At 47.0% G+C, this 21,949-nt stretch overlaps 8 protein-coding genes across 11 annotated transcripts; 5 read left to right on the top strand and 3 right to left on the bottom strand.

Moving 5' to 3' along the window:
• Positions 1–4: 4 nt before the first annotated feature.
• LOC136196041 (peroxisomal membrane protein 11C-like) lies at positions 5–796 on the bottom strand. The gene is made up of 2 exons (XM_065985542.1): positions 551–796; positions 5–496 (listed from the first exon to the last, which is right to left on the bottom strand). The coding sequence occupies exons 1-2, from the start codon at positions 794–796 to the stop codon at positions 71–73; spliced, it is 672 nt and encodes a 223-aa protein (XP_065841614.1). The 3' UTR covers positions 5–70.
• Positions 775–1,725, bottom strand: LOC136196039 (isochorismatase domain-containing protein 1-like). The gene is made up of 6 exons (XM_065985540.1): positions 1,562–1,725; positions 1,466–1,513; positions 1,406–1,415; positions 1,208–1,350; positions 1,037–1,153; positions 775–986 (listed from the first exon to the last, which is right to left on the bottom strand). Exons 1-6 carry the CDS (start codon positions 1,688–1,690, stop codon positions 840–842), a joined length of 594 nt encoding a protein of 197 aa, XP_065841612.1. The 5' UTR covers positions 1,691–1,725; the 3' UTR covers positions 775–839.
• Positions 1,726–1,731: 6 nt separating this feature from the next.
• On the top strand, positions 1,732–2,800 carry LOC136196034 (talin rod domain-containing protein 1-like). The gene has a single exon (XM_065985531.1). It carries the CDS (start codon positions 1,765–1,767, stop codon positions 2,740–2,742), a length of 978 nt encoding a protein of 325 aa, XP_065841603.1. The 5' UTR covers positions 1,732–1,764; the 3' UTR covers positions 2,743–2,800.
• Positions 2,801–2,871: 71 nt separating this feature from the next.
• LOC136196022 (phosphinothricin tripeptide synthase PhsB-like) lies at positions 2,872–7,250 on the top strand. Its single transcript, XM_065985514.1, has one exon. It carries the CDS (start codon positions 2,877–2,879, stop codon positions 7,248–7,250), a length of 4,374 nt encoding a protein of 1,457 aa, XP_065841586.1. The 5' UTR covers positions 2,872–2,876.
• A 141-nt stretch (positions 7,251–7,391) lies between these two features.
• On the top strand, positions 7,392–10,103 carry LOC136196026 (uncharacterized). Its single transcript, XM_065985522.1, has 3 exons — positions 7,392–7,472; positions 7,551–8,670; positions 8,723–10,103. The coding sequence occupies exons 2-3, from the start codon at positions 7,555–7,557 to the stop codon at positions 10,052–10,054; spliced, it is 2,448 nt and encodes an 815-aa protein (XP_065841594.1). The 5' UTR covers positions 7,392–7,472; positions 7,551–7,554; the 3' UTR covers positions 10,055–10,103.
• A 698-nt stretch (positions 10,104–10,801) lies between these two features.
• Positions 10,802–15,586, top strand: LOC136196024 (insulin-like growth factor 1 receptor). Of its 2 annotated transcripts, XM_065985519.1 has the most exons (17): positions 10,802–10,924; positions 11,147–11,849; positions 11,906–12,075; positions 12,428–12,647; positions 12,694–13,328; positions 13,384–13,451; positions 13,503–13,960; positions 14,032–14,236; positions 14,297–14,361; positions 14,416–14,542; positions 14,596–14,717; positions 14,774–14,829; positions 14,890–14,946; positions 14,998–15,070; positions 15,124–15,264; positions 15,311–15,421; positions 15,478–15,586. In XM_065985519.1, exons 1-16 carry the CDS (start codon positions 10,867–10,869, stop codon positions 15,417–15,419), a joined length of 3,267 nt encoding a protein of 1,088 aa, XP_065841591.1. In that variant the 5' UTR covers positions 10,802–10,866; the 3' UTR covers positions 15,420–15,421; positions 15,478–15,586. The 2 variants fall into 2 exon arrangements, with proteins under 2 accessions (XP_065841591.1, XP_065841590.1); XM_065985518.1 differs by having other exon boundaries at positions 15,311–15,586.
• Positions 15,587–15,731: 145 nt separating this feature from the next.
• On the top strand, positions 15,732–20,490 carry LOC136196023 (insulin-like growth factor 1 receptor). 2 transcript variants are annotated; one of them, XM_065985517.1, is made up of 17 exons: positions 15,732–15,941; positions 16,160–16,859; positions 16,918–17,093; positions 17,201–17,429; positions 17,475–18,166; positions 18,222–18,286; positions 18,338–18,798; positions 18,861–19,062; positions 19,115–19,179; positions 19,234–19,360; positions 19,414–19,535; positions 19,594–19,649; positions 19,705–19,761; positions 19,810–19,882; positions 19,936–20,076; positions 20,124–20,234; positions 20,286–20,490. In XM_065985517.1, the coding sequence occupies exons 1-16, from the start codon at positions 15,884–15,886 to the stop codon at positions 20,230–20,232; spliced, it is 3,333 nt and encodes a 1,110-aa protein (XP_065841589.1). In that variant the 5' UTR covers positions 15,732–15,883; the 3' UTR covers positions 20,233–20,234; positions 20,286–20,490. The 2 variants fall into 2 exon arrangements, with proteins under 2 accessions (XP_065841589.1, XP_065841587.1); XM_065985515.1 differs by having other exon boundaries at positions 15,733–15,941; positions 20,283–20,490.
• Positions 20,491–20,510: 20 nt separating this feature from the next.
• LOC136196037 (AN1-type zinc finger protein 5-like) lies at positions 20,511–21,835 on the bottom strand. Of its 2 annotated transcripts, none has more exons than XM_065985537.1 (2): positions 21,467–21,835; positions 20,511–21,158 (listed from the first exon to the last, which is right to left on the bottom strand). In XM_065985537.1, exons 1-2 carry the CDS (start codon positions 21,663–21,665, stop codon positions 20,770–20,772), a joined length of 588 nt encoding a protein of 195 aa, XP_065841609.1. In that variant the 5' UTR covers positions 21,666–21,835; the 3' UTR covers positions 20,511–20,769. The 2 variants fall into 2 exon arrangements, with proteins under 2 accessions (XP_065841609.1, XP_065841610.1); XM_065985538.1 differs by having other exon boundaries at positions 21,503–21,833.
• Between the last annotated feature and the right edge of the window lie 114 nt (positions 21,836–21,949).

Here is a 21,949-nt window from a genome sequence, read left to right on the forward strand (position 1 = left end):
TGTTGTGGTCACGTGATCAACGCCTTATGTCGTATATAAATACGCGCGTACGAAAAAATTCATTAACAGGCTAAAACTCGTCAATCATTTTCCATAGTGATACCAGTGAAGATATCATTCCGAGCAGTCCCAGAGAAGTGCTACTCAGCTTCGTTCCCCACAGCATTCCATCAGGTAAATAGTGTACAGAAACGATTAGCCTAGCTACGTTCGTAAAAAAATCAACTGTCACCAAAAATTCCTCTTTTCGCAACTGCCGCCTATCGCTACTCGGTAATTCCCCTTTACGCTTAATAATGTCAATCCAACTCAACACAGTCTTAGCAAGGGCACATATAGATGAAATTAGAGAAAAATACGAACTTCTATTCCACCACTTGGCACTGCTCTCGCCGAATGGAATGACTCTTTTATCGATAGCCCAGGCTATATGTTCAAAGGGATAGTAGAATCGATTCGCCAAATCTGATATCGTATCAATTATCCAAATTAAATCCTATGTGCGTAATTAAATCATTGCCTTAATTAATTTGGCTAATTATATACAAACTTTCGGGCTGCTGTTACGATAGGCGCCGGGTTTTAGAAGTAGCGATACGCTGTCGCCGAATCGAAGGAGAGTTCTGCAGTCGCTTAGCGCACGGTAAAGATTCCGTAAACTCCGCGACAGCGTCGTCGTTCCTTGCAGCAATGCTTCCGAAAGCCCAGCAGATAACAACGACGCGTATTGGATAGCTCCAAACAAAGAAGAACGACCTCGCGACGACGCTAGGAGACTCTGAAGCGCATCAACCATTCTCAAACACCTAACGTGCGCTACAAGAAAACAGTAAAGTCAATTAGATGCGAGACATGAGGCCAGAATCGGGTGCCGAAGCCATGACGAGAGCTTGAACGGCCTTGAAATGAGGATTCTTGGACTCGCCGAGCAATTCAAAGAGAACCGACTCGCTCGTGCTAATAAAAGCGCCAGACTGACGAAGTCTCTAAAAATAGCCCCGAATATAAATAGAAAAAAATCAATAAATATTATTACGTCATAAGCGAGCATTCGATCGACCATGGAACGCGAGGAACAGCCGTCGGCAATCAAATGAACTTCGACGCCTCGGCCCAAAAGATCCAAAGTTGTTTGTTGAACGCAAACGTGGGTCTAGTTGGAAATATTTTAAATAATTAAATATTTTTTCGTACTGAGGACGCGTGCCTCTATTCCAAATATGACGACGGATTCTATATTTTTGTTTTTATTGAGATATTCTTCGACTTCCGGTATGAGCATTGAAAATTTTGTTTTGGGAAAAACTTGAGCGTTGGAAACGTCAATTTCCGATACAGTACTTCCAAGGCCTAGATTATTACTAGTACTCGATTATTTATTTACATAGTTAATGGGGCACGTGACCTTTGGGGTACTAAAAAAATTCTTATCATTTATCTATTTAATTAGTCGATTTCTTGTTACTTGCTCCGTGGCTATGACCGGTATTCCCATTATTTTAGCCGCTTCGACCTGAACGAACACTCGCCGCGATGACGTCACGTAAATCGTCACTCTCACCATGCGTTTCGCGACGACGATGATTTCAGGGAAATAGCGTATGGAAGGGCGAAATTTTTCTTGCATGTCGCACAGAAAAAAGGCCGTATTCTCGGCGGCGAGCCTGCCGACACGTAAAACGGCAGCCATTGTTTGTAGGGACCCTATATCTATCACGTGATATTGAAACACGCCCTGTTTCCGTTCTTGGGGCGTTTCCCGCAATGTCGTCGCTCGAATCGGTGAAAACTCCGTCGGACGTCAGCCGCGATTGCGAAGAGTCGATCGATTTGATACAACTCGTCGCGGATTTGCTCCTCCTGCACGGCGATCCCGAACCGACGGCTCTAGAGCCCGTCACGAGCGCTTCGGACTCGTACGCGAAATGTCGCGACACGATCGTCGCCCGAACGAAAGGCCTCGCAATCATGGTCAACGAACTCGCGACTCAAATACGCGCAAACAAGCTCGCCGACGTGTCGCGAACGATTCGAAGTGGAGCGGAGGCGGTGGTCGCGCTCACGGAAGCGGCGACGCACGCCGCCTACACGGTCGGCGTCGCCGATCCGGGAAGTACGGCTGCATATCCGGGACTCGTGGACAGGTATCGTTTTTCGCGCGCGAAACATCGCATATTGGGCGCGTGTGCGAGATTCGATTTGTCGTACGGGATACTGACGGAGCAACAAATTTTGCAAATATCCGCGCAGATTGCGCATAATCTTACTATATTGACAGAAACGTGTCAAATTGCAGCGAATCAGGCTGCAGATCCTCAGTCCCAAGACCAATTTAGACAGTGCAGTAAAAGCATTAGCGGAACTACGGCCGCGCTGCTGGCCAGTATAAAAGCGTACGCTAAGACTCGACAAGATAAAGATCGCGAAAAATGCGTTATATTCAGTAAGCCTCTAATTGAAGTCATCGACGCTGTATTGGCCTTTGGAGCTTTGGCTGAATACGCTGGAGAGCCAGCACGAATGAGTGAAATTGGTAAATCGACTCAGCAGGCGATTTTAGGCGGTGCCATGGCAACGGTGGCATCCTGCGTCAAACTCTTCAACGTCATTCCGGGCCTAGTGAGAAACGTAGCAGATACGGAAGCGTGGAAGAATTTGATGCTGTGTTCAAAGGCTGTTGCCGAGGCAACGAAATTGCTATGCAGCGCTTTGAGAGAACATAGCATAGAGGGATTGAAGTAGTGCACGTGCTAATAATGAACAGTCAAGCCCGTATAAATGAATAAATTCCCGTCCATGCAACCCACCAATCATCGGTCGTCTTCTAACCGCGTTAGCGCGCGAGCTGTCAATCATCATTCCGCAGTTGCAACGGCATGGACTCGTGGAAAGCGACGATAGGACAAGAATCGGTCTTCTACAGCCAAAACGTCGATCCCGACTCGCGCGCCTACAACTACCCGTTCGCGTGGCGCTTTCGCGGCTCCGTCGTCGATCCCACTCGCTTAGAACTCGCTCTACGACGCGTCATCGCACGTCACGTGTCCCTCCACGCACGTTTTGCCGCAGATTCGACGACGGGATCGCTTCAAATGATCGCACGACGTCTCGACGACGTCGAAATCGCCCGCGAAACGACATCTACGTCGAATCTCGACGCGCGATTGCGTCGACTCGCCGAGCGGCCCATGAATCTCGCTATAGAGTCGAGTCGCTTCGCGATTCTATCCTGCGGCGTCGACGACGTCGTTCTATTCGTCAACGTTCATCACATCGTCGTCGACGGCCAATCGATTCGCGTTTTCGTCGACGATCTCGTCACCGTTTACGGTTTCCTCGCGGGGGTCTCGACACCTTCGAGTCTTCACGTGACGTACGTCGACTATTGCCGGTGGGAAAATTCTCGACTGAGCGATGACGTAGTCAGCCGGGATATCGATTTCTGGCTGCCGTCGTTACGCGGCGTCAAAACGCATATTCAACTGCCGGAAGTACGGCAGAAGAAGTCGTGTGGAGCACGTGGCGAACACGTGACTAAACACGTGGATAATAAATGCGTGCTGGAGTCTTTACGGACTTTAGCCACTTCAGCGAAGGCCACGCCTTTCGCCGTTCTTCTTACAACCTTCGCTTTTGTTGTAGGAAAGATGTCCGCGACGGATGATCTTCTCGTCGGCATAGCAACCGAGAATCGCCCACCTGACACTCACTACCGCAAAGTCATTGGCTATTTTTCCCGCCTTTTTCCTCTTCGCGTTGATTTCTCCTCAGGCGAGCTCACGTTCAGACAACTCGTAGCCAACGTCATGAAATCGATCATGAAAATAATGGATCATCAGCACGTGAGCCTTACTCACATTGCACAGGCAATGGAAATCAAACCGGAAATCGATGCGGAATCACGACCAACCAGCCTCATCCAATGCATGATGGCATACGAAGGAAACATACCTAGTTCGTTTCATTGCACCAAGATGGGGGGCCCCGTCGATATTAATTTTTCCTATATTGATTCTGGCGACTGTCAAGTCGACTTGGGCGTCGAAGTGGCGCGAGACGGACCCGGATATCGATTTGAGTGGGAATATGCCACGAGGCTCTTTGATTCCCAAGCGATTGACGCTATAACGGAAAGAATGGAACACGTGATTATAAGTGCAGCTTTGAAGAATCCGCGCATCGAGGATTTATGCATCTGCACTCTGCGCGAATATGAGACCGTTGTTCACACGTGGAATAACACGTGGGAAGTAAATGATGACGACGATGATACGCTACTTCCAATTCTCGTCGATCGAACGGCTCAACGTTATTTCTCCTGCCCGGCTATAGAATATAACGGTGACGTCACTACATACGGAGAAATGATAGAGGCGGCTAATCATCTATGCTTTCGCATTTGCAAAGACGTTTCCTATGACGGAGACCCGGATTCATTCAATATAGGACTTCTTCTCACTCGCTCTTCAAATCTCATCATTGCCCTATTGGCTATACTCAAAGCTGGCGCTGCCTATGTGCCGCTCTCCCCATCGCATCCACGGCAACGAATCGACGAAATTCTCACCGACTCCAACTGCGTCGCCGTCGTCACGGAAACGCGTCTCCTTCATCTCATCAATATCAAACAACGTCAATTAATCAATATTGATAATGACGTCGTATCAACGTCACACGCACCGCGCCACATTTCCTCATCTATCGCCTGCATAATCTACACTTCCGGAACGACGGGCAAACCGAAAGGCGTTCCCCTACGTCACGACGCCCTAGTCAACGTTTTCCGTCACGCACTCACCTATTGGTCACGTGACCAACTCTCCCGGACCCAATTTTCCACCGACGTCACGTTCGACGCGCACGCCGAAGAAATTTTTCTTCCGCTACTCGGCGGCGGATGTTGCGTCGTCGCCGAATCGATCCTCGATCCCGTCGAAGGAGTCACCTACGTCGGCGGCACGGCGTCCGCCCTCGCCGTCATTCGAATTCCGCCCTCCGTCCGCGTCGTCGTCCAGGGAGGCGAATCGCTAACGCGCGCGTGCTGGGAGAACGTTCGTCGCGTCGCGTGCGTGGCGAATACGTACGGGCCGACGGAATGTTCCATTGAGTGCGCTATGAAAGTTCCCGTCGACGGCGAGCGGCTCAATTGCGTCGGTAGTCCCATACGTAACACGTGCGTGTACATAGTCGATTCGCACGCGCAGCCGCTTCCCGTTGGGTGCGCGGGGGAGATCTACGTTGGGGGACGCGGTGTTAGCGCGCGGGGGTATCTCAATCGTCCGGGTTTGACGGCCGGGCGATTTATCGCGAATCCGTTTGGCGCGAGGCCTTTGATTCTTTATCGTACCGGCGATCTGGGTCGTTGGCTCGCCGATGGTACGATTGAGTTTATTGGTCGGGTCGATGATCAATTGAAAATACGGGGTATGCGCGTCGAACCCGCGGAAATCGAGTCCGCTATATTGGATGCGTCTGGTGGTACGATAACGCACGCGCGTGTCGTACTGCGCGACGGCGATCTTGTCGCCTATATCTCCCCGGCAACGAGAGTTGATATTGATGCCGCGTTGAGGCGACGACTTCCGGCACACATGATACCGACGCGATATTGTCTTCTCGACGCGATGCCGTTACTTACAAGCGGAAAAATCGATCGTGCCGCTCTTCCCTGGCCGTGCCCCGCCTCCGCAAGGCCCCTCCGCCTTGATCAAATTATTGATTCTTATAAAGCGGTATTGGGAATGGGAATCGACGTCGTTTTGCCGGACGACGATTTTTTCGCCTTGGGCGGGCATTCGCTTCTCGCCGTGCGTCTCGCCGCCATTGTGACGTCAAAAACTGGCATCGACGTCACGGCTGGTGACGTTCTACGACACCCAAGTCCCAGGACGCTCGCCGATCACTTGAACACGTCGCCGATTCCGTCAAAACTCCCGTCGCACGTTCCCCTTTCGTCCGACTACGACGCGACGGCTATCGTGCATTCGGCGAGCCCCATGCAACGATTCATAGCGCGTGTGCAAAGCGCGCATCTCTGCGCGACCGACCCGCGCTTCAACTCGTGTTTCTGGGTGCGTTTTAGCGGCGAAATCGACGCGGGTTGCATCGCCGACGCCGTTCATCGTCTCGCCGACGTGCATTCGATATTGCGAACGCGTTTAGAGAACGACGGCAACGGCGACGTGCGGCAAATCATCGAAACGAAGTGCGATCTAATGATCTCTCGCCTCGATCCCGATTTGGCGCTACTACGCGCGAAATCGGATCGAAATAATCCCGTTCGCGTCGTCGGTTCCCCGACGAAGATCTGCATCTATAAGTTTTTGCCGTCAAACGGTTTTCTCGTCCACGTGCAAAGCTGTCACGCTCTTCTCGACGGCTTTAGCGCGGGAATTCTCATTCGGGAGCTCGTTCAGTACACGTGCTCTCGCGACGGCGAAGGCGACCCGAAATCTCGCCTCCAGTACTCGCAATATTCGCACTGGATTCATCAGCTACCAAAAGACGAGACGATCGTCTTTTGGCGCTCCTATTTGGCCCTCCATCGCTTCGAAACGCCTCTCCCCTATCGCGATACTTTGAGTACGCAATTCTATCGCAGCGCGAGCGTCGACTCGTTTATTTCGTCCAGCGACATCAAACCGCTTAGTCGCTATCTAAAAACGTCCGTTGAAATTACGCTCCTGTCGCTTCTCGGCTTGACAGTGAACATTTTCGCGCGCTCCACCGACGTTCTGATTGGCTATCGAATGGCGGGAAGATCGTTTGAAAACGCGACTGACAGCCTGGGCTGTTTCTATAACGTTTTACCGGTGAGAATGATCGCGTTGCCATGGACGACGTTTCGGGAGCACGTTCGTCGCGTCGCTTCCGATTTGGCTACAATTCGCGACAATCAGTTCATCACGTGTGCCGACATCGCGGACATTTTCGACGTCGACATGACGTCGGTCTTTCAAGTCGCTTTCAATTTCGAAGCCTACGTCATCGAAACTGATGACGTAAGTCGTCATATCAACGGCGTCGACATCGACTACGGTTACCTAGGCAACGATTCCGTTTCGTCGCCTATCGTTCTTCACGTTCGTCCCGTCGAGGACGGCTACGCTCTCAATTGGTCCTATCAGATCGACGCTCTCGCCGAAATCAGCGTACAGGAGCTTCGATCTCTCTACCACCGAATCCAAGCGATTGTGACGAAGAACACGGATGTTTCCGTGGCCGACGTTTACTCAGCTGCTTTCCTCTAACAAAAGACAACTACTTTGTGTTCTGGGCGCGACTTCCGTAAACCAATCAGAGCAATGCAAAATTGATTTTCAGTTCCGCAGGGCGGGGGGGGGAATGATTCTTGTTCATGGGAAACCCCCTGTGACATAAGAACCATTCAGGCTTATCCCCAGTTGGTCTCACTTTCGCTATACCCATTGGAAGATAAAGTCGATCGTGCTTCAAGTGAAGCGATATCTCGAGTAAGAACTCTCTCTTTAGCATCGATACTCGCTAGGGGCGAACCGAAACGGCTTTTGCTTACCCTCATTCTCGCGTAGCGCCATGCAGTCCGTTTCTTCCGTCGACGTTTTCGTTGCCAGTGACCTCGTCGACAATTTCGAAGTGGTCATGGCGCGAAATGCCTATTTGACGGCAACGGCTGTCGGTCTCGTTTGGATGCTGGTCAATTTTGTCGTGCAACTCCTTCGAAAAAATTCCAAAGTTCCTTGGATGCATCTCTTTTCATTTCCCAGCGTTCTTTTCTGCTTTCTTCATCTTTTCATACTCGATATGTCCGTTTCTAAGCAGAAATCGGCTTCCGAGGAGTGGTTCTCCTCCGCCGTGGCGGCATCTCGTCACTTTTCCTTTCTTCTGACCGCATGGGAAGGCATCCAACTGATGGCAATAATTTTCGCATCTCTAACGACACTCTATTACAAAAGAGATGTGACCATTCCCAGCAAAGTCTTTCTCTTTCTCTCCTTCGGCACGGGAGTCGGCGCATCCGCTCTTCTTCTCGTCGACGCCAAATGGTCATCTCCCTTACCCGTCTGCGTGAATTTTTCCAGAAGCGAAAACGAATCGCCACCGCAGTGTGCCGTAGATTGGAGAAAAACGTCCATATGGACCGACTACACGGATCTTTTCTATCCAACAGTCGCTCTCGCAGTATTGGCACTGAGTTTACTCGCTCTTCTTCTCTATAACGAATGGAGTCCGTCGTTTCACGACAAGAGGGACAAGATTATCGTGAAGGCTTTTCAAAATTTGATTTTTACCTGCGGCTTGATTGCCATTGCCGCGCTTTTGTCCGTTATTCCGGGTCTAATTGCACTTCTCCGGACGAACGAGACGTTGCCGGTTTCGGCGGACGATCCTTTTAATATTTTCCTCTGGAAATTGACTGCCGTCGCTTTTCCTCTTCCTTCGATTACCTCCATGCTTCTCGTTCTGTATCACGAGAACGAGAGAAATGATTTTTTCAAGGCGACGCTGCGTGAAAAGGCGTATCGGCTAGCGAGGATCGTGCGGAATCAAATCGACGTAACAAGACTGTTGAGATTCAGCAGTTCTGGTTGCACGCCCGGAGACCAAAGCGAAAATTCGGCGAGTTCCTCCTTTGACGACGTCGCAGGTCGTAGTATGAGAAGCACAGGCGTTGACGTGTCGTCGGAGTCGGTAAGTGGCCTTTAGAGACTAACACGTCGAGTCTATGGCCTTTTTTGTATAGGGATTTTTATCTGATCATTCAACGAACACTAACCAGATCACTACGTCTGATCGAATCATTTCGACGGACCTAAAGACGAAGGCCATTCGTGAGGAGATCCTTGGCGTTGTTCGCACGTTTGTACGGCGTGACAAACACCAACAGGTAATCCAGCGGAATAGTGGAGGAGATCTCAGGCTCAAAGAATCAGAAGTACGAGTGATCGTACCTAAAGGCGCTTTAGCTAAAGAAACTCCCATTACCCTATCATCATATTTTCCTGCGGAGTCCTCCAATTCTTCTGCTGTAATGAGCATTACAGAAGTTCTGCCTCACGGGTTGACACTCAGAAAAAGATCCACTATTCGTATAAGGCATCATATCTGTCTTGATAAGCCGTATCGAGTCAGAGTTCTATATCAAAGCGGTACGAATCTACGCGAAAAGTATCGCCTCATCGCCGACCTTCGTCCTGGCCACTCGTCGACAATTGACAGCGAAAGAGAAATCAAAATAACCGAGGATTCTATCGAGATTTCCTGCTACGGATTTAGCCGTTATTGCATAGTGAAGGAGGGCTTCTTTTTCCTATCCGGACGCATCTATTCGCCGAATCGGCCGACGCAGTCGAAACGCAAGAGCGTTTGCGCGACCGTATCGTGTCAGTGCAGGGACGTGACCGATGAAATTGACGAGGAAATGCGTCGACAAGGCATGGAATTCCGATCGTCGTTTAGTGCCAGCTTCAACGTCGAAACGCTGGAGAAAATTTCCATTCGTCTAGTCGAAGACGACGGCTATACGATAGAGGGAAGAAACTGCTATTCTTTCGAAGCGAGAATGCTTCAAACTTTGATTGGGGAAGACCACTATAAAAAGATAAGTCGACACTTTCGACTTCAACTTTCTAATGAAGCCCCTGTGGAACTTCCCTTTGAACTACAAGAGTTTGATAGGGAGAACAAAGATGCAGGGACAGGGAAAATTGTTGATACAGTCTACGTTGAGATGATTTATTCCCAGCCTTTGCAGGCTCCTCATCAAATCAGCCCTGTCATAGATTTTCGACCGTCCGTCTCTCAAATTAATAATCTCGCTTATGAGATTGGTTACCGGTGGAAAGACGTTGCATATCGACTAAAACCTGTGCCGTTTGATTGCAACGATATTGCGTGCTTCGAGGCCGAACGTCCAGGAGATTTACGAGGTCAAGCTCAAAGCATGCTAGACGCATGGATTAGAAAATACAGCTCTGAAGCTACTGTAGGTGTTCTGTGCGAGGTCCTAATTCAAGCGGGATTGCGAAATCAAGCAGAGAAGGTTTTCGCGAAATTAATTGTCGATAAATACTGAAAGTGTAATCTGCAATGTATTTAATTATCAAGCACGCGGACGCGTTTTATCCACTGCCTCCCTTGTTTCGACTCCCCCGGCGCGGTGAACCACGCCATTATTATGCGCGGATGGCGTTCCATGCGCCTGAACCGCAAGCGCCGCTCGCGCGCAACGAATTGTGAAAGTGTAATCTGCAAGCAACGCGGACGCATTCCTTCCACTGCCTAGATTTTCGTTTCGCTTGTTTGCGTGGCAATGGCACACGCAACTGATCTACAATGAGAAGGAAGGACTACAAGCTCGCAGAGAATTTCCAGAATGGATTCTTTATTAACAATAAATTCGTGCACTACAAAATCTCTAAAATTTGAGGGAAGCATTGGCCTCTTCAGACAGTACCCGCCTTGGACGCTCAAGTCGACCCCTTGTTCCGGTGGTACCTTTTGACCCTATGAGGGGTTTTCTACGACCGCCCCGCGGTCCCCCCGAGGGCTTATGAAGTAGGAGCGTACTGACCACTGTTTGTAGGAGTCAGCAAGGAAGTCTGTGCAATGCAATGAAAAGAAGACTCCTGGGCCAGATCATCCTTAGTCTAATCGTGCCAATTGGGAGAGAAAAGTGCCGGCAACCAGACCATAATTGAACACCCCCTTTAAGCCGTACCCACAAAAATTGCAAATAAATATTGAAAGTGTAAAATCTGCAATGTATTTAACAAGCACGTGTTCTTGCACGTGGACACATTCCATGCCTTATCTCTAGTCGGGGGCCCCGGATTTTGCAAAGCGAAGACCGTCGTCGTCGCTTTTCGACGTCCGTAGACGTTCGACATGTTGTCTATAGTCACACTCGCCTCGATCGTCATCGCACTAGCCTCGTCGAACGATCGTAAGCCTTCAAATTAGCATGCAAGCGAATTAGTCCGAATCTACGAGCCGTAATGCTTACCTAATCGCGCGAGAGAGGTGAGATAACAGGAAAAAGGAAGTAAAGGGCTAAACTCACAGCGATGTAACCGTATATCACCAAAGGAGTCCCAGGCATTTTCCTTATGCAAACTCGCGTCACGTCCGCTTCCTGTTTAGCCCACCCAACCCATACTTTGTTTAGCTTGCAAAAACGACGCCACTATAATGTTTCCTCGCGATATCGACACATGGAGCAGTTGCAGTCACATAAACGGTTCCCTCACAATCGAAGACCTCGATCCAACAGACTGCAATCGAACAGACTTGCCTTCACTGCGTAATCTTCGTAGCGTTGCCGGATACCTGTTGATAAAGAATCTCTACAATGGCTATGAGAACTTTTCTGACTTGCTACCGAAGCTTGAGAGCATTGGAGGCGGGAAAAAAATCCCGTCGAAGAACGGAAACGAAAGCTATACGTTTCAAATAACTGGCACGTCGAATCTCGCGCCGCCAAATCGGACGATTATATTAGAAAACGGTTGCACGTCGAAGAGCAGCACTTCTTGGGTCGTTTCTCGAAGTGGAAACGGTTCAACTTGCGAGAAATGCGGCGACGATTTCGACGGATTCTATTGTCACAAGTGCAAAGGCGATTTCTTCATTTCTAGTCGCGTCGATTTGAAGGCGATTGACGGTTGTCGCGAAATTGACGGCAGCGTCGTTTTGTCCATGCCGCATTTCGAGAGCGACGATTACGACGACTTTGAGGAGTCTCTCGATGAAATCGAGCGCATACGCGATTATCTAGTCGTCGCAAATATGAATGATTTGAAAGATTTGTCGTTTTTTGGGAGTCTCGAATCAATTGGCACTAGCACGTCATCTAATTTGTGGGACAAAAAGTAGGGGGCTAATTAAAACAATTTTTTATTTAACGAGTTTTTTGGACCTCTTATAGGTACGTCTTAGCTGTTTATAACAATCGCGAATTGAAGCACCTATGGGGAGATGATAGAAGCGTTACTATTGGCAATGGATCCGTGCTAATTCATCAAAATCCAGCGCTGTGTCGCGTTGATTATGAGGCATTGAATCACGCGGGTAGCGGCAATTCTCTAACTGGAGATTGTAAGTTTCACAGTAGATACGTTTTGATCCTCAAACATACGGAACTATAAGAATCTAATGGCCTTTTGATTCTCCTACAGTCTATTCACTCTCACTTCGAACTCTGCCCTAGCTGTTCTTTATACATAGTAGGGTGTCTTATAGTACCTCGGAGCATAAAAAAGACTTTTAAAACGTCAATCCAATCATACGCACAAAAGAATGACATGCGATGTGTAACATAATACGATTATGTAAAAAGTTATTAACGATTCCCGGAGTTTGAAGTGAGAGTGAATAGACTGTAGTTCCATGATATCCCATAGAGACTCCAAAGGAGTTTTTTGGACTTAGTATTTTTTCTTCTTCTAAGGTAACGTCATGGTCATTTCAAGATTGAGTCTGGACGTGAATCCGACGAATAAAACGTATTTTTCACGACAATCTGTGCTTGTCACGTGGTCGCGGAATGGCAACGTTTCCGGAATTCTTCATTACAAAATCAGTCTCGCTAAATTGAAGAATCGAGATAATTTTGACGGTGAAACGGAGCACTGTGGAGATGCGCTATTCACAGAATTTGACGACAAGAAGTACAGCTAGCACTCATATATAGAGATTTTATTAATAATCTAATAGGGTTTACATTGTTGATGGACAAGAGACGTCTCATACTATGAACGTGGATCCCAATTCTTATTACGTCGTTCACGTGCGCTCTTACATTTTCCGCAGCTCCCAAAATGACACAAAGGAAGTTGCTGAATGCTCCAACGTGAAGAATTTCTCAACGGGAGACCGCAGTCAATTCACCTTTTTGAACAACTCTTCCAATCGTTGGGATTGCAACTCACTGTCTACTGACGTTCAATTGGACAATCAATCAACGAATAGAAAATACATTATCAGATGGAAGAAGCTAGATAAGGAAGACTACAAAGAGTACGAAGAAAACGATGAAGACGACGATGAAGACGACGATGACGACGACGATGACTATTCCTATTATTCCTATTACTATGGCGATTATTGTCCTTGCCAAGACGGTGACGACATTGCCGTCATTAGAGATGGTCCGCTTTCCGACGGCATTGCACAAAAAGCGAGTTTAATGAAGTCAAATGACTCTACGGCGGCCCCGTCGTTTCGTCACCTTTACGTCAGAAACCTTGAGTGGTGTTCGCATTATTTGATCGAGGTTAAAGTGAAGGGAGACGACGGAATCACGTGCAATCCCTTGTGGACGCGTAGAGTGATCGAAACTAGGTTTGCGTGTAAGTTTAAGGTCTTAGGCTGTTTGATCAATAATTTATACTCGTTTGTGTGTAGGTAAAGAGGCTATAGGTGACGAACTAGAAGTGTATTCATCTATCAACAAAACAGATGGAAAATTATCGGTAATATACGCTCTAGTGCATAAGCTAAAGCACGTGTTAATTCGCCTATAGATTCAATGGTCTAATCCGGAAACTACACTATGCGGGGAACGCTACAATGTCTCCTTTGACTTGTCGAAATTCGGCGTCATCCGTTCAGATTTTCACGTCGCGAGGGGTTTTTGCAATTCTTCGATTGGAGAAAAAATTCGAAATTTAAATTTGCTAAACTGCTTGAACGATACTGATGGGAATTCAGTCACGTGCAACGTCACAAATGTCAAAATGTCCAAAAGGAGACGAATTTATCAATGTGTTACGGTTGAACTTGCTAATAAGGAATTCTCCGATGATTTAAAATTGAAGGCCACTATCAATGGAAAATATGACTTTTTCATTCGCATTGACATACCTTCGACGCCAATGTCAACAAATTGGACAATGGTGGTTGGCTTAGTGCTGGGCGGAGTTATTTTAATCATCATCGTCTCTATTCTCCTCTACTGTTTCTACAGACGGCGAATGAAACGGTAAGAACACACTGAAAAAGTTTCCTTATATACATAAATTAATACCGATTATATGACGTCATATTTTGCAGTCGGAAACGACCTCCTAGCGAGTTTGCTTCCTATTTCGACATGGGTGATTTTGATCCCAAAGCCTTCTCTTCCTACGAGCCGGACGAATGGGAAATAGAACGCGAGCGCGTTAGCGTGAGCGATTTATTAGGCGAAGGGGCATTTGGGCAAGTCTTTCGCGGCGTTTTAACCAAAGACAACAGGCAAACGCGAGTCGCAGTTAAAGTGCGCCAATCCCTATTATATATAAGCCTCCCAAACGAAAATAATTTTAATTATGCTCAGAGCTTACGCAGCAAATCGCACAGCTACGAAAAAATTCTTTTTCTCAGAGAAGCCTCCGTTATGAAGTACATAATCAAATAATCTTATTCATTAGATACCCTTTATATATATTTATTTAGAGAATTTGATTCTCCTTACATCGTTCGTTTGCTCGGAATTGTCTCTCAAGGCGATCCGGTTTACGTTGTCATGGAGCTGATGGATCGCGGCGATCTCAAATCCTTCCTACGCTCCATTCGTCCTCCAGTAGAAAAATAGTTCTTATACAGGGGGGTTATCATAGTAAATTGGGTTTCTAGAGCGAGTCCTCAGCCACTGCTAGTCCCAGGGAATTTCCTCTCTCGCAGACAGAAGTTCTAACTATGGCCACGCAGATTGCAACGGGAATGGCCTATTTGACGGAAAAGAAATTCGTCCACAGGTAAAATCAAATAAATATTGATCTGTTTTTAGATAGAAAACGCGTCTAATACACAGAGACTTAGCTGCGCGAAATTGCATGGTATCAGAAGACGAAGTCGTCAAAATTGGAGGTACATTGAGATATCATTTTAAAAAAATACGGTTTATTTCAATTTACACGCACGTGACAGATTTTGGCATGACCCGTGACATTCATAGAGACGATTACTATAGAAAACACGGAAAAGGTTAAAATAAAAATTATTAATTAACGTTTTTAATAATGTATTGATGCAAAGGCCCTATGCCTGTTCGCTGGATGGCTCCCGAATCTCTTCGCGACGGCATATTTACTCATTGTTCTGACGTTTGGTGAGAAACGACGCGAGAAAATAGATTTAAATTTAATTATGTGGGGCTCCAAGGGCTTTTGGAGTCGTTCTCTGGGAGATTTCCTCGCTTGGGGCTCTCCCCTACCCGGGGCTTTCAAACGAAGACGTTCTAGTGCAGGTTGGAAAGGGGAAACTACTCAATGTGGACGCTTTAGTGGGAGTGCCTTCCCTCCTGTAAGTCTCCTCTACTTCTATTCATTTTTTCAATGTTTTTATTCAGGAAAGAGGCGATGAAGCGCTGCTGGGAGTACGATCCGTCGCGACGACCAACGTTCGTGCAAATTCTGTGCGATCTTCCCGCCCTGGACGGCTGTGAAGCCGAAATTTGATTGTGAGTACAATTTGATTGTGCCTAAGGCTGTAGAGGCACTGAAACGCGTTTCTAAGGAGATAGCGACTCGGGGTTTCAACCCATTAGAATTAGAGAGAAGTATTAGAGTCATGCATTACTAGTACGATCATAGAGACTGAAAACGAAGCGAGGCCCCCTTTCGAAGTTTTCGGTCGTTGATCGCCCAAAAACCTCACGAAAAGCGGTCGAACGCCAACGCCCGAGTTTCGATCGGCTTCTGGCGTCTTTTCGCCTCCTGAAAATGCGTAGGAACGGACCGAATTCGTCAAATAATTTAATTTAAGCGGGATTGTATGGCGATATTTTAAGCACAAAAATTTTCACGTGTTCTTGCACGTGGACACATTCCATGCCTTAGGCCGGGGCCCCCGGATTTGCAAAGTGAAGGACGCGAGTCACGCGACCGTCGCCGTCGCTTTTCGACGTCCGTAGACGTTCGACATGTTGTCTATGGTCACACTCGCCTCGATCTTCATCGCAATAGCCTCGTCGAACGATCGTAAGCCTTCAAATTAGCTTATGCAAGCGAATTAGTCCGAATCTACGAGCCGTAATGCTTTCCCTAATCGCGCGAGAGAGGTGAGATAGCAGGAACGACCCTAGAGGACCCCTCGAGGAAGCAAAGGGCTAAAACTCACAGCGATGTAACCGTATACATCCCCAAAGGCGTTTTCCTCATGAAAACTCGCGTCACGTCCGCTTCCTGTCTTCGTTTAGCTTGCGAAAACGACGTCGCTATAATTTTTCCTCGCGATATCGACAAATGGAGCAATTGCAGTCACATAAACGGTTCCCTCACAATCGAAGACCTCGATCCAACAGACTGCAATCAAACAAACTTGCCTTCATTGTCTCGCCTTCGTAACGTCACTGGATACGTGTGGATACGAAATCTCTACAATGGCTATCAGAACTTTTCTGACCTGCTACCGAATCTTACACACATTGGTGGCAGGAAAAAAATTCCTCAAAAAAGGGGAAATGGAACCTATACGTTTCTAATCACTGGATCGTCGAAACTTGCGCCACCAAATTGGAATATTACGTTGGAGAACGGTTGCACAAATATTTCTTCAGTTGTTTTTCAAGGGAGGAATGGTACAACTTGCGACAAATGCGGCGACGGGGGAGAAGGATTCTATTGTCCCCCGTCTACGTGCGAAGGAACCTTTGTTATTAGCAGTCTCAACGATTTGAAAGCCGTCCACGGATGTCGCGAAATTGACGGCGGAGTTGTTTTTTCCGTGCCTCATCACGACGAAGAAGATTCGCGTCGCTTTAGGGCGTCTCTGGGCGAAATTGAGCGCATACGCGATTATCTCGTCGTCGCGAATACGGACGATTTGGAAGATTTGTCGTTTTTTGGAAATCTCAAATCGATTGGCGATGGAAATTCGTCTCGTTTGTGGGACAAAGAGTAGGATTTTATAATAAAGGAGTCTAAGAATGTTTAAGTTGTTGCGTTTTTCTTCTAGGTACGTCCTAGCCATTTATAACAATCACGAATTGAAGCACCTATGGGGCGAGGATAGAGACGTCACCATTGACAACGGTAGCGTGCTTGTTAATCAAAATCCAAAGCTGTGTAGAGTTGATTACAAGGCATTGAATCGCTCGACAATTGGTAGCGGCAATTCTCTAATTGGAGATTGTAAGTTTCGCGAGAATTAGGCAGTTTTAGAACCCTCAGAGTCCCATACCCTATGCGCACTAATTACGACTTTTCTCCAACTTTTCTCTCTCTTTCTTTTGCCTAAGGTAACGTTGAAGTCGTTTCGAGACTTAATCTGACCGTGGAGCCGGTCAATGATAACAACACGTATATGTTACCATCTGCGAGTGTTAGTTGGTCACGAAATGACAGCGGTCACAAAATTCTGAATTACAAAATTACTCTCGCTAAATTGGAAGATTCGGATGACACTGACTACGAAACGGAACGCTGTGGAGATGCGCTATTAGCAGAAGAGTTTGATGACGAAAATTGGTACAGCTAGTACACTTGTATATATAAAAAAATAATCTCTGATAGGGTTTACATTGTTGATGGAGAAACGACGTCTTATAATATCACGGATTTATCTCCCAATTCTTCTTATCTCGTCCACGTGCGCTCGTACGTTTTCCGCGGCTCCCAAGACGACTCGGACGTCGCTGATTGCTCCAACGTGACGCCTTTCCGTACGAGCGGACATCATCATGATAATCCATTCGCCTTTTTGACGACAAACTCTTCCGATCGTTGGAATTGCAGCTCGCTGTCTACTGACGTTCAATTGGGCAAACAATCAACGAATAGAAAATACATTATCAGATTGAGGAGGATAGATGAAGAAGACTACAAGGAGTACAAAGAATACGAAGAAGAGTACAAAAATGACGATGACGATGACGACGATGACGACGACGATGACGACGACGATGACTATTATTCCTATTACCACTATTCCTATTACTATAGCGATTACTACGACGACTATTGTCCTTGCCAAGACGGTGACAGCGTTACCGTCATTAGAGATGGTCCGCTTTCCGACAGCATAGCACAAAAAGCGAGTTTAATCAAGTCAAATGACTCTACGGCGGCCCCATCGTTTCGTCACCTTGACGTCAGAGATCTCAAGTGGTGTTCGCATTATTTGATCGAGGTTAAAGTGACGGGAGACGACGGAATCACGTGCAGTCGCATGTGGAAGCGCAGAGTGATTAAAACTAGGTTTGCGTGTAAGTTTAAGGTCTTAGGCTGTTTGATCAATAATTTATACTCGTTTGTGTGTAGGTAAAGAGGCTATAGGTGAAGAACTAGAAGTGTATTCATCTATCAAAACAGATGGAAATTTATCGGTAATATACGCTCTAGTGCATAAGCTAAAGCACGTGTTAATTCGCCTATAGATTCAATGGTCTAATCCGGAAACTACACTATGCGGGGAACGCTACAATGTCTCCTTTGACTTGTCGAAATTCGGCGTCATCCGTTCAGATTTTCACGTCGCGAGGGGTTTTTGCAATTCTTCGATTGGAGAAAAAATTCGAAATTTAAATTTGCTAAACTGCTTGAACGATACTGATGGGAATTCAGTCACGTGCAACGTCACAAATGTCAAAATGTCCAAAAGGAGACGAATTTATCAATGTGTTACGGTTGGCCTTGATAAGAAGAAATTCTCGGATCATTTAATATTGAAGGCCACTATCAATGGAAAATATGACTTTTTCATTCGCATTGACATAACTTCGACGTCAACGTCACCAAATTGGATGACGATGGTGGTTGGCTTAGTGCTGGGCGGAGTTATTTTAATCATCATCGTCTCTATTCTCCTCTACTGTTTCTACAGACGGCGAATGAAACGGTAAGAACACATTAAAAAAGTTTCCTTATTAATACCGATTATATGACGTCATATTTTTGTAGTCGGAAACGACCTCCTAGCGAGTTTGCTTCCTATTTCGACATGGGGGACTTTGATCCCAACTCCTCTTCCTACGAGCCGGACGAATGGGAAATAGAACGCGAGCGCGTTAGCGTGAGCGATTTATTAGGCGAAGGGGCCTTTGGGCAAGTATTTCGCGGCGTTTTAACCAAAGACAACAGGCAAACGCGAGTCGCAGTTAAAGTGCGCCAATCCTTATAGTCCCCCAAACGAAAATAATTTTAATTATGCTCAGAGCTTACGCAGCAAATCGCACAGCTACGAAAAAATTCTTTTTCTCAGAGAAGCCTCCGTTATGAAGTACATAATCAAATAATCTTATTAATTAGATACCCTTTATATATATTTATTTAGAGAATTTGATTCTCCTTACATCGTTCGTTTGCTTGGAATTGTCTCTCAAGGCGATCCGGTTTACGTTGTCATGGAGCTGATGGATTGCGGCGATCTCAAGTCCTTCCTTCGCTCCATTCGTCCTCCAGTAGAAAAATAGTTCTTATACAGGGGGGTTATCATAGTAAATTGGGTTTCTAGAGCGAGTCTTCAGCCACTGCTAGTCCCAGGGAATTTCCTCTCTCGCAGACAAAAGTTCTAACTATGGCCACGCAGATTGCAACGGGAATGGCCTATTTGACGGAAAAGAAATTCGTCCACAGGTAAAATCAAATAAATATTAATCTGTTTTATTAGATAGAAAACGTGTTTAATACACAGAGACTTAGCCGCGCGAAATTGCATGGTATCAGAAGACGAAGTCGTCAAAATTGGAGGTACATTAATATAATTTAAAAATACGATTTATTTCAATTTACACGCACGTGACAGATTTTGGCATGACCCGTGACATTCATAGAGACGACTACTATAGAAAACACGGAAAAGGTTAAAATAGAAATTATTAATTTAAGTTTTTAATGTATTGATGCAAAGGCCCTATGCCTGTTCGCTGGATGGCTCCCGAATCTCTTCGCGACGGCATATTTACTCATTGTTCTGACGTTTGGTGAGAAAAGACGCGAGAAAATAGATTTAAATTTAATTATGTGGGGCTCCAAGGGCTTTTGGAGTTGTTCTCTGGGAGATTTCCTCCCTTGGGGCTCTCCCTTACCCGGGACTTTCAAACGAAGACGTTCTAGTGCAGGTTGGAAAGGGGAAACTACTCAATGTGGACGCCTTAGTGGGAGTGCCTTCCCTCCTGTAAGTCTCCTCTACTTCTATTCATTTTTTTCAATGTTTTTATTCAGGAAAGAGGCGATGAAGCGCTGCTGGGAGTACGATCCGTCGCAACGACCAACGTTCGTGCAAATTCTGTGCGAACTTCCCGCCCTGGACGGCTGTGAAGCCGAAATTTGATTGTGAGTATCCCCCCTAAGGCTATAGAAGCACTGAAACGCGTTTCTAAGGAGATAGCGACTCGGCGTTTCAACCCATTAGAATTAGAGGGAATTATTAGAGTCTTTTCAGCCCATTAGAATTAGAGAGAATCATTGGAGTCATGCATTATTTGTACGCTCATTTCTAACGCGCTTTAGATATCAAATTTTTTATCCAGTGCATGGTATGACTTAGAGAACACTTAATATAAGGATTATACCTGCAAAAAATGTACGATTCGACGTAAGACCACCGAAAAAATCTTTTCCTATTTTAATTAATCATCTTATATTAATATAAATATCAACTCCAGGACACAGACAAACACGGAAACGAGACGGAAAAACGGACGCAACGAGAAAGAAAAAAGGAAAATTTTTACACTACAGAAGAGAGAACACGCAGAAAAACTTCCTCCGGACTTAATATTGCAAAAGAAAAGAGAGAGAGACACACCCACGCAATACTACAGTCAAGTACAAAAGCACCCCGCCCCTCTTCTTATGACGTCATAATTCATATTTTCTGCACTTTGGCAGCTATAACGGCGGGATTCTTCTTACTCAATTCGGCGCGCGCGTCGGCGGCGTAATCATACGGGCATTCGTGTCTATCTGAGTAGCGATGCATGGAACAGAAGACGTTGCCACAGTGACACTCGAATCCCGTCAAACCGACTTTTTTTCGACATAAATGACAGCGATTGCGCTTCGATTTTTTCGGCGGACTCGACGCGACGGGAGTCGTGTCGGTGGGCGTGGTCGAAGGTGGGCGTGGTTCCGTTGCGTCGACGTCGTTTTCGTCGTCGTTTTTCGATTCGATGACGGATTGGAGTGGCGCGTTCGCGTAGTCGGGCGACGAGCGACGAAGGACTTTTTCCGAGAAGGTTCGCATCGTCGCGGAACCTTCGGAGGGTGAGAACAATGAGACGCGCTTCCCTGGGAGAGGCCCCGATCGTTCGATGCGACGCGTCGGGTGCGTTTCTATTGATTTTCGACGCGAGCGTCCGCGATCCCCTATCTTTTTCTTTCAGAAAAACGCGAGATCCTCGAAAGGGGCCCCACCCGCAAAACCCCGCTCGAACGCCGGCGAAACGACGAAGAACGATAGAAAAACCAACGTTAATCAATCCCAAACGAGACTTGGAAATCGGGGCCCCCTTCCTCGTTTCGTCCCCCTTTCGTCCCCGTTTCGCTTTCGCCCCGTTTCTCACCGACCAACGGCGACGGCGATCCCCGACTTGACGTACCGAGAGACGTAGCGGCCGCGGCAACCGCCTGTTCTTCCATTTTCGAGATCGTCTCTTCTTTATGGCACTTGGAGCACATTCCGTCCGTCGCGGCGCTCCCGTAGAAACCGCATCCCGCCTTGCATAGAGACGGCTTTTGCGTTTGATTCGCGTCACGTTCCATTGGCGAGAGATGAGGTGTTTCGATACGCTTCTTTTTTTTTATTTCGCGAATGAAGAAGGGGGCGTAGGCTGTTGGGCTTTCGTGTCGTTTCACCGGTGATCTGACTGCGGGATCGACGCACGGCGTAGGTTCTGACTGGGACTCTGGGACTCTGGCGACTGTGACGTTTGTTTTTGAATGCGTGACGTCATGGACCATTTTTGGAAGCATGAGACAGGAAGTCAGCACGTGGTTTAGCTCTTACGTCGAATCGCGTTCGGATTAATCCGCAACGAGGTACCCCC

The sequence above is a fragment of the Oscarella lobularis genome, chromosome 15 (assembly GCF_947507565.1).
Source record: "Oscarella lobularis chromosome 15, ooOscLobu1.1, whole genome shotgun sequence".
Lineage (NCBI taxonomy): Eukaryota > Metazoa > Porifera > Homoscleromorpha > Homosclerophorida > Oscarellidae > Oscarella > Oscarella lobularis.

Excerpts from the sequence above, each read along its gene's own strand:
- LOC136196022 (XM_065985514.1), top strand. The coding sequence starts at position 2,877 with ATGGACTCGTGGAAAGCGACGATAGGACAAGAATCGGTCTTCTACAGC.
- LOC136196024 (XM_065985518.1), top strand. The coding sequence starts at position 10,867 with ATGTTGTCTATAGTCACACTCGCCTCGATCGTCATCGCACTAGCCTCG. Across the intron at positions 12,076-12,427 it reads CAATTCTCTAACTGGAGATT|GTAACGTCATGGTCATTTCA; the intron begins GTAAGTTTCACA and ends TCTTCTTCTAAG. Across the intron at positions 15,265-15,310 it reads GTGGGAGTGCCTTCCCTCCT|GAAAGAGGCGATGAAGCGCT; the intron begins GTAAGTCTCCTC and ends GTTTTTATTCAG.
- LOC136196026 (XM_065985522.1), top strand. The coding sequence starts at position 7,555 with ATGCAGTCCGTTTCTTCCGTCGACGTTTTCGTTGCCAGTGACCTCGTC. Across the intron at positions 8,671-8,722 it reads TTGACGTGTCGTCGGAGTCG|GGATTTTTATCTGATCATTC; the intron begins GTAAGTGGCCTT and ends TTTTTTGTATAG.
- LOC136196023 (XM_065985517.1), top strand. The coding sequence starts at position 15,884 with ATGTTGTCTATGGTCACACTCGCCTCGATCTTCATCGCAATAGCCTCG. Across the intron at positions 16,860-16,917 it reads TCTCGTTTGTGGGACAAAGA|GTACGTCCTAGCCATTTATA; the intron begins GTAGGATTTTAT and ends TTTTTCTTCTAG. Across the intron at positions 19,762-19,809 it reads CTATAGAAAACACGGAAAAG|GCCCTATGCCTGTTCGCTGG; the intron begins GTTAAAATAGAA and ends ATTGATGCAAAG.
- LOC136196039 (XM_065985540.1), bottom strand. The coding sequence starts at position 1,690 with ATGGCTGCCGTTTTACGTGTCGGCAGGCTCGCCGCCGAGAATACGGCC. Across the intron at positions 1,154-1,207 it reads TCGTCATATTTGGAATAGAG|ACCCACGTTTGCGTTCAACA; the intron begins GCACGCGTCCTC and ends ATTTCCAACTAG. Across the intron at positions 987-1,036 it reads ATCGAATGCTCGCTTATGAC|AGACTTCGTCAGTCTGGCGC; the intron begins GTAATAATATTT and ends GGCTATTTTTAG.
- LOC136196041 (XM_065985542.1), bottom strand. The coding sequence starts at position 796 with ATGGTTGATGCGCTTCAGAGTCTCCTAGCGTCGTCGCGAGGTCGTTCT. Across the intron at positions 497-550 it reads ATCGTAACAGCAGCCCGAAA|GATTTAATTTGGATAATTGA; the intron begins GTTTGTATATAA and ends TTACGCACATAG.
- LOC136196037 (XM_065985537.1), bottom strand. The coding sequence starts at position 21,665 with ATGGAACGTGACGCGAATCAAACGCAAAAGCCGTCTCTATGCAAGGCG. Across the intron at positions 21,159-21,466 it reads ATCGCCGTCGCCGTTGGTCG|GTTCCGCGACGATGCGAACC; the intron begins GTGAGAAACGGG and ends CACCCTCCGAAG.
- LOC136196034 (XM_065985531.1), top strand. The coding sequence starts at position 1,765 with ATGTCGTCGCTCGAATCGGTGAAAACTCCGTCGGACGTCAGCCGCGAT.